The sequence below is a fragment of the Sphaerodactylus townsendi genome, linkage group LG12 (assembly GCF_021028975.2).
Source record: "Sphaerodactylus townsendi isolate TG3544 linkage group LG12, MPM_Stown_v2.3, whole genome shotgun sequence".
Lineage (NCBI taxonomy): Eukaryota > Metazoa > Chordata > Lepidosauria > Squamata > Sphaerodactylidae > Sphaerodactylus > Sphaerodactylus townsendi.
The window spans coordinates 18,891,025-18,900,485 of record NC_059436.1 but is presented as its reverse complement, the minus strand read 5'-3'; the positions used below and the strand labels follow the sequence as shown (position 1 = coordinate 18,900,485).

General features: G+C 46.4%; 1 protein-coding gene across 1 annotated transcript in view; it reads left to right on the top strand.

The window, feature by feature from the left end:
* Positions 1-255: 255 nt before the first annotated feature.
* JHY (junctional cadherin complex regulator) overlaps positions 256-9,461 on the top strand; it is a 32,041-nt gene continuing 22,835 nt past the window's right edge. Inside the window, exons 1-3 of the mRNA XM_048513033.1 lie at positions 256-366; positions 1,527-1,925; positions 8,112-8,619. Coding sequence (XP_048368990.1) covers positions 1,561-1,925; positions 8,112-8,619 — 873 coding nt within the window. The 5' untranslated portion in view covers positions 256-366; positions 1,527-1,560. The remainder of the gene's footprint in view (positions 367-1,526; positions 1,926-8,111; positions 8,620-9,461) is intronic.

Genomic DNA, 9,461 nt, shown 5'->3' with positions numbered 1-9,461 from the left:
CGATTCTGGGCTTTTCAGATGTTCATGACTACAATTCCCATCAGCCCCTGCCAGCATGGCCAATTGGCCATGCTGGCAGGGGCTGATGGGAATTGTAGTTCATGAACATCTGGAGTACCATAGGTTCTCCACCAATCCGAGATGGAAAGTACCATTCCTACGGAGCCCAGCAGTCGCGACTCCCCCGCCCAGCTCTTGGTACGTTCCGTCAAACGGCGGGAGGGAAAAGCGAATGGGCGGGGCTGGCGTGCGTGAGTGTCTGTGTATCGTTGCTATGGAGATGCAGCGCTAATGGCGTGGGGGGCGGCTGCGGAAAGCTGCTTTGTGAATTGTCCCTGCGGTGGACTTGATCCTGCTTTGGAAAAGGTGAATGGGGAAAAGGGAGGATTTAGATGGAGAAAGCAGGTAGATGGAGGGGTTTTTTTTAGGGATTCTCTTGTGCTTTTAGGGGTGGAGGCAATCTGTGGAGGACTGCCCTAGCAGAAGCTGTGCGCTTTCCCCAGATTCTTGAGATGCAGAAATTCAACAGGTGTAGCTTCCCCCATTCCAGGTGCAATGGTGAAAAATACTCCCTCTGTTGAATTTCTGCCAGTGGCATGCACTTATTGAAGGCCTTGTATCACAAGGTTGCTAGGTCCCTCTGGCCACTGACAGGGGATGTTAGGGTACAGTTGCCAGCTCCAGGTTGGGAGACTCCTGGAGATTTGGGGGTGGAACCTAGGGAGGACAGGGTCCACATTGGGGTACTATGCCACAGACTCAATGCTCCACAGAGTGTGGTGTCATGGTGAAGAGCAGTGGGCTCTAATTTGCAGAACTGGGTTTGATTCCCCGCTCCTCAATATGAGCTCATCTAGAGACACAGGTTTGATTCGCCGCTCCTGCACATGAAGTGTACTGGGATGACCCATGGGATAGTCACAGTTCTCTCAGAACTCTCTCAGCCCCACCTACCTCTCACGGTGTATGTTATGGGGAGAGAAAGGAAAAAGGAATGTTTAAGCTGCCTGGAGTCTTCTCACAGGAGAGAAAGGCAGGGTATACATCTGTTCACATCTGTGTGAGAGAAGGGGCTTCTATCTTGGTTACTGTCTCCTCCGACCAGCTCTAAGAATATAATAAATGGATTATTTGCTATTATTTCTGTGATCTACTTGCAAACCCGCTTCTGGATCACAGGGTCTTTCTTGTGGCTGGGATTTTTAAAGCCAGGTTTTCATTTATCACTTCTAATGCTGTGTTTTGTTGTGTTGTTTCCTAAGCCACCCTGGGCAGGTTCCTCAGGAAAGGCAACATGAAAATCCCCCAAATAAATAAACTTATTACAATGCAATCCTAAGCATTCCTTCCCTACCCCTCCAGTAATACTCCAGTTGCCAAATTTAAGCAAGACAACAAAAAATTAAATTCAAATGATCTCTTTTTATTGTAAAATTCCACATAGTGTCTCTGCTTTGGGGTTAGATCTTGCATAAGATAATTGTGTTGATTATCTTGTCTCTTTTGTGCCTATCTGCACCCTAAAGGGAATTTTACCAGCCATCCGGAACATCTCGCAATATGGACAAGAGCCGCCCATCGCAAAACGGACTGACTCAGCCCCATGTTCATTATTCATTTTTGAAAACTGCATCTGAAGACCTGTTGTCGAGCGAGGAGAATTTGCATTCCAACGCGCATGACTCTCTGGTGTCCGATTCTGAAAGTCTTGCTCAAGAAAAGCAATATCAGCTGGAGCTTCAGCAGCGAATCAGCAGCAGTGAAGAACTGCTGGACCAGTCTTATTACGAACTGGAGGAAGGCAGCTTAGAGGACGATAGCCTGGAGGAGAAACCCTTGAGTGAACCAGAAGAGTCAGATTTAGAAGACGCCCAGATTCCTATTGGAACTAATTGTAGAAAGGAAAACTGCAGTAATAATTCAAGGTAACTATGGCCATTTTTAACATACGGACCTGCAGGCTCCCAGATTCTCTTTTCTGGCCAGGCTCAGTTTAAAACAGTGATGGCAAACCTATGGCACGGGTGCCAGAAGTGGCACTGAGAGCCCTTTCTGTGGGCATACGTGGCGGAACCCCCCCCCACACACACACACATCTAGGCTAGCCTGATCACGATCCTTTACCTGGGTTGCTGGCAATGGGGCTTGCTTCTGAGTAAACCCTCCTAGGGTTGTGCTTCACCAATTCGAAGCTTTGCACGGTTGCTTCACCAAGCTTACTCCTGAGTAACGTGTGCCTCAGAGCCAACCATTTTTTCTAAACTAAAACCTCAGTATTCAGGTTAAATTGCCATGTTGGCACTTTGCAATAAATAAGTGGGTTTTGGGTTGCAATTTGGGCACTCGGTCTCAAAAAGGTTCACCATCACTGGTTTAAAAGCTGCAGAGATGCCAAATGTAAGAAAGAAAATGTAAGAATAGCCTCCCTCCTCCACATGAAAACTCCTGGGTGGCCTTGGGCCAGTCACAGTTCTTTGGAACTCTTTCAGCCCCACCTGCCTCACAAGGCGTCTGTTGTGAGGAGAGGAAGGGAAAAGGATTTGGCTCTCTTTACAAGAGAGAAAGGTGGGATACAAATCCAAACTCTTCTTCTCTTCTCTTTTCACAGACATACTGGCAGCTTCTCCATATTTCTCTCCCCACCCCATTTTATTGAACTTTTTCTTTGTTTTTTAAACATGCAACATGGAGTTGCACGAGACCGAAAAGGAAAAAAATCTCTTCAGATGTCTGATTGGGTTCAAAAGTCAGGTTAAAATTCTCCTTGCTATTTTGCAAGAGAATAGTGATTGCCAGTTTACCAAGAGGTTATATGGATGTTGGTGTAAGTTACCCCTTGGCCAGCTGTTTTAACTCTAGTTTATATCACATCAGTAAATAGTTAATGGAGCTAATGGTGCTAAGCAATATGGCTCTGGAAGTCCCCTGTTCAAACTTTGGGCCTTTCCCCACTTACCGTAAGCCCCGCGCTACTTGAGGAGAGTAGCACGGGGTTCCTCCTCCCTCCCCACGGCAGGGGCGGCCACAGCGCAGCCGCCCCGACGCTGCCGCTGTCGCGCCCCCTTAGGCAGCCGGCATCCCAGGCGCTCTTCCGAACGGCGCCTTTTGACGACCCCGCACAGAGCGTGGGGTCGTGGAGATGCCTGGGCGCGCACCTGGGATGCCGCGCGCTGAGAGCAGCGCGCGGCATAGGGGGGATGGAAGGGAGTGGGGAAAGGCCCATAGGTTTCTTCATGCAGTTAAAACATTTTATATAGCAGAAGAGCCTTCTCAGTCTTAGATCCTAGAAATCTGTCGGCCACTCAGGCTGCTCTGAGCTGAATGGGCTAGTGGTCAATATTTATTTAGCTGCTTAATTTATACCCCATCCTTCTGGCCAAAGGGACCAAAACAGCTTACAGCAGTCTCTTCTCCTCCATTTTATCCTCGCCATAACCCTCTTGTAAGTTAGGCTAACAGTGTGTGACTGATCCAAGGACACCCAGCAAGTTTCAATAGCAGAATGGGGATTCAAACCCAAGTCTCACTGATCCTAGTCCAGCATGCTAACTACTAAACATGCTTCAAGCACGAGTAAAAATTCAAACAGCTGTTTTTAATAGTTGGTGTTTCCCCACTCAGCATGATCCCCCCTATGCCGCGCACTGCTCTCAGCGCGCGGCATCCCTGGCGCGCGCCCGGGCGTCCCCACGACCCCGCGCTCTGTGCGGGGTCATCAAAAAGCACCCTTTGCAAGAGCGCCAGGGATGCCGCACGCTGAGGGGGCGCGACAGCAGCAGGGTCGGGGCAGCTGCGCTGTCGCCGCCCCTCTCGTGGGGAGTGCCGGGGGACCCCGCACTACTCTCCTCAAGTAGCACGGGGCTTAAGGTAAGTGGGGAAAGGCCCAGTGTGTCTCAGAAAGAGATGTTGGTAGGGTTGTGTGCTGTAGGCTGTCCGGAGCTAGAGTGTGGCCGTTTGAAAGTCTGAAAGTAAAAATAAACTAAAAACTTTGTTGTATCAAAGTACCATGTTCAATAACACACAAAAGAAAGGTTTTTGATAAAGGCAGCGCTTAACAATGAATGATAATTTTCATGTTTGTTTGGGACTATATTCTAATGTGGAAGCATACGGTTTCCTCGACCACTGCACCTCAACCGACCATTCTAACATTTTTTCTAAGACAGAGTATAGAAGGAGCAAAGCTCCCAACATTATTATCCAAGGGTTTGTCTGCAACATAATAAAAACATTAATATTTCACACTGCAGAATTCCCAAGTCTCACTCATCTCTGCAACGACCCTGTAAGGTCTGCTGGTTTTATTATCCTTGCTTCTTTGGAAGAGAGATACTGAAAAGTTGGTCTAATAGCTTCCCCACCCTGCCCCCCGTGGCAGAACGCCTTATAGTTTTTGAGGGCATGCCAATGGAATAGTTCCTTTTTTATTCAATAACTGCTTAAATGCCAAAATTAAAAAAATCTGGAGTGGCTCTTTGTCACCCCTGCTTGCTTTTAGCGATCCATTAACTTCCCCATTCCGAGGTAAACAGAAAATTGGATTTGCCGTGCACAGATGAAGCCTGAATGCTGCATAAATTCAAAATAATTGTTGTTTAAAAGGATTAAATTAAGCCTGAAATGGGGAAATGATAAACACATACCATTTAACTATCTACTTAGAAACAAACGCTGTAGAAGAAAAGAGGACCAAATTTATTAATAGCATGCTTTCATAGGCCTCCTGATCGGGCAAAGTGGCTAGTTATTGAACATTTTATTGCTAGCAGAAAAAGATGTTAATTGGGCAGGAAACATACTCTAATCTTAGGCAGGGCTTTCTTTTATATTTTTCCCCCTGGCGGAGCGTGGAGCTCTTCATTAAATGGAAATTTGATGTTTTGCTCTTTCAAATTATCACAGCGTGTGCTCAGATGGAGTCCATTAGCAGCCACAAAATACCAGGCCGTATACCTATGATGCTCTCTGTCTGCATCCATTGTGAAGCTGGAACGTTGAAGAGGAGCCCCTGCATCTGTTGGGTCCCTCCCCCCCCACCCATACACACCCCAACCAAGGCATGTTGTGCACAGATAGTCCACATAACCCTTATTCAACAGAAAAAGGGGGCAGAGAGATGGCTCTAAGAGGCTCTTTGCGTTTGCCTGCCAGGACTTCAGAGGCTGCATGCCTCGCCCCGGTTTGGTGACCCACAGACAACACGATCGAGTTGAGCCCCTGCTCTCCGATATCAATACAATGAACCTCTTCAGAATCATCTGCTGTCCTTTGGAGCAGAACTATTGTTTTTAGCCGGCTATTGCGCATTGCTGGGCTTTAGCCACTTCAAAACACACCTCACTTAATGCACGCATATGAAGTACATTCATGAATAATCACCGCTAGGCCTGGGACCGCTGCGGTGATGATATCTGTTGTCTAAACCTATCAGGAAACAGTAATTGTAGTCCAAAGCTCCTAGCAGAGGTACTTAGGGGCCTTAACGGAAGTTTAATTGATTGTTATGATCAGTGAGTCATGCTTTATATGGAGTATAAATGGACTGCTATCCTCAGGTTAGGATAGGACAATAGCCAGCCTTATTCCAATTGTTGTCAGGACTGAAGGTGGTGTGGCTGACATGTCAGGGTTTTGATGCGCAGGGTGGATTTAAAGCACCACTATCAACTGTTGCCCTTGTTGGGTTTTGAAAGTTCTTTCTAATCCCATTCATCAGGACTTGGGAAATCAAAGATGGTGCACCACATTTCTGGGTAATGGGAGATCTTGAGAAGTGGCCCAAATGTACCTGTTAGCTTGATTCCCTAATTTATTTTGACCGTAATTGTCCAGTTGTGGGCAAAGCATGGGGGAGGGGCCGTGGCTGAGTGGTACTGATAACTTGTGAACTTAATATAATTAGCAGAGTAGCTTAAAAGAGGCCAATACACAGTTGCTGGTTTTATATAAATGAATTTACTAGCTATTAGGGAGGGCTACCTGGAAGAAAATAAAGAACAGCTTCCTGTTCTAGCACTAACTTGGTAACATAGTTTCCACCTTGTACCGGTAGTCTCACATGGTGTCTATCTTGCAATGTGCAACAATGGTGTGCGCAATGTGCTCAAACAAAGAAACATACTTTACTTTATAACCTTCTGTCTATGTGACTAGTTTCACATAAGCAATGCTGGGGCTAACTGACCAATAGCTTAATCGATGGACTGGCCATAAAGCTATGACCTCAGTAACTAATTAGCATGCACTTGGTTAACCCTTGCATGTCTGGAGTGTGACAGACTCTTGCAAAATACCAACAGGTACGCCACCTGCTTTGCACTCAGAAGTGCCCAAATTCAGTCCCTGGCATCTCTGGTTAAAAGGACCAGGTGGGGAGTGATGTCCCCTGATCTGGGTGGCCCAGGCCAGCTCAGACTCATCAGGTCTCAGAAGCTAAGCAGGGTCAGTCCTGATCAGCAAGGAATATTCCGAAATGGAGGCAGGCAGTGGCAAACTTCTGAACCTCTTTTTCCTTGAAACCCCACAGCATCACCATATGTCAGCTGGGATTTAATCTGAATTGTCCAACACCTGTTAACCACTGCTGATGGGACATGTAGCCCGTATGATCCCACTAGGTACAAGAGATCATAGGGGCCTTTGGAGTGATTTCCCTCCTCCTCCTCCTCCCCCTCCTCCTCCTTCTTCCTCTTCCTCCTCCTCCTCCTCCTCCTCTTCGTCCTCTTCCTTCTCTTCCTTCTCTTCATCCTCTTCCTTCTCCTCCTCCTTCTTCTTCCTCCTCCTCTTCGTCCTCGTCCTCCTCCTCCTTCTTCCTCTTCCATTCTGAGAGTAACTTGCGCAGACCTGGATGGCCCAGGCTAGCCCAATCTCATCAGATCTTGGAAGCTTAGCAGGGTCAGCCCTGGATAGTACTTGGATGGGTGGCCATCATGGAAGTTCAGAACTGCTTGCAGAGGCAGGTAATGGATAACCACTTCTGATGTTCTCTTGCCTACAAAACCCTACAAGGTTGTCCTAAATCAGTCACAACTTGATGGCACTGATCTCGATGGCCCAGTCTAGCCTGATTTTAACAGATCTTGGAAGCAGAGTTGGCCCTGGTTAGTTCTTGAATGGGAGACCACCAAGGAAGTCCAGGGCTGGCTAAACAGAGGCAGGCAATGGCAAACCACCTTTGTTGGTCTCTAGCCTGGAAAAGCAGGGTTGCCATAGGTCAGCTGCGCATTCCATCACAACCAATAGTAACATTGAACACTCAGTTTTTCTCCCAATCCCCTCTCCTTCCCCCTGCCCATCAGCAAATGTCTGTGATGTGCTGGTTCCTACAGACCCAAACTGCCAAAGGCCCCTTCCACACAAGCAGAATAATGTACTTTCAATGCACTTTGCAGCTGGATTTTACTGTGTGGAATAGCAAAATCAGTGATACAGTGTGAAACATACTTTACTCTGTGATACACCTCTGAAGATGCCAGCCACAGATGCAGGCGAAACGTTAGGAACAAGATCTACCAGACTATGGCCACACAGCCCAGAAAACCCACCACAACCAATTGTGAAAGTGGATTGAAAGTGCATTATTCTGCATGTGCAGAAGGGGTCAAAGACTAGCCATTAAAGCCATAGCAATAAAATGTACTCCCAACAATAATATTGCATTGTTTATGTCCTTAAAACTTACTGTAAATGATATCATTTACAGAATCCCTGAAAACATATAAATGTCCTACTCAGGAAAAAAGTGGGCTTTTTGTTTCTATTGCGGTGGGACCCAAGTTCCTTGATAGTGTGGTTGGTGGATTGTAGGAGACAAAAGTTTGAGAGCCCATGCACTAGACTCACATAGGTGTCAAACTTGCGGCCCTTCAGACGTTATGGACTACAGTTCCCATTATCCCCTGCCAGTATCATGCTGGCAGGGGATGATGGGAACTAGTCCATAACATCTGGAGGGCCACGAGTTTGACACCTGTATACTAGAGGACATCATTCTTGGTAATCCTCAAAAGCTGGAGTGGATCTGGGCCTGGCATTTTAAAATGGATACCTTTTAAAATATTCAGTGATATTCAGTGATAGTCAAATGGTTCCTTTTGTTTGCTCTTTTTCAGTATCAAAGAGGGAATCACGGACAGGTACTCTGAACTACGGTACAATCCCAACTGGAAGAATGAAAGAGAAGGCAGTATTGTGGAATTAACGCAACTATACTCAGAGGATGCCCAAAGCTCACCATTTGCATCTCTGGCCTGCAGTCCATCCCAAGACAGGCTCACACCTGGGGATCATCGCCTCAAAGAAGGAAGCCAAGATATCCCATCTCTATCTGACAGAGAGTCGCTGAACTCTTCTGCATCATCTGCAAGTGTTAGTGATGAATCTTATCCATCAGCTAAAAACAGGGAGCAAGGAGGAGAGGCTAAATCTGCCTGCCAACATAACAGCAGTTCCAGTATAGGCAACTGTAGTTGTTTTGCCCAAACAAAAGACTTCAAACAACAGAGATCCAAAAAAGACTTTATAGAAAAGAATAAAATCACACTGGGGTTAGCAGCCCGACAGAGCAACTCCTATCTTCAACTCCATAGTAAAAAGCAAACGAAAGATCATCCGGGACAGGTAGGTGAACATCCTTCTAGTAGAATAACTGCTGGCAGCCTTTTTGTAGCGCCCTAGTAACTGTTCAGAGTGCTTTCTTTGTTTAATAGGTTCACAGATCACTTTTTGCAAGAGCACTTTGCAACATAATCAGAGCAACAATACGTAAATCACAAAAGCAGGAATAAACACAGTTGCCACCATTTATAAATAAACGATAAATAGAATCTGGTTTTTTGCAGCCAAAGTTGAACACACAGGAAAACTTTTTTCATACTTTTCCTACAATAGTAAATTATTCTATATTCGACATACTGGGTGGGACAGCCTGAGAGGCTGGGGAAGAATGCTGAGAGATGGTTGGTGGAGTGCAGTGGCGACAGTACTGGACTAGGATGTGAGAGATCTGAGTTCGAATCCCCACTCCTCCATGAGCCTTTCTAGAAGACCATAGACCAATCAGTCACTGCCTCTCGACCTAGCCTACCTCAGGGAATTGTTGTAAGAATATCATGGAGGAGGCATCCCCGGTCATCTTAGAAAATGAAATTAGTAGCTAGCAATGTAAATCCATCCAATAAATTCATGTTTGAATGGGGATTTGAATCAGGGACTTCATATGTATTCTCAAAGGCTTTCACGGCCAGATTCAACTGGTTGTTGTGGGTTTTCTGGGCTGTATGGCTGTGGTCTGGTAGATCTTGTTCCTAACGTTTCGCCTACATCTGTGGCTGGCACAGACAGAAGTCTAAAACTCCACTCTAGGGAGATGAACTCCTCATCTTCCTTCCTTCCTTCCTTCCTTCCTTCCTTCCTTCCTTCCTTCCTTCCTTCCTTCCTTCCTTCCTTCCTTCCTTCCTTCC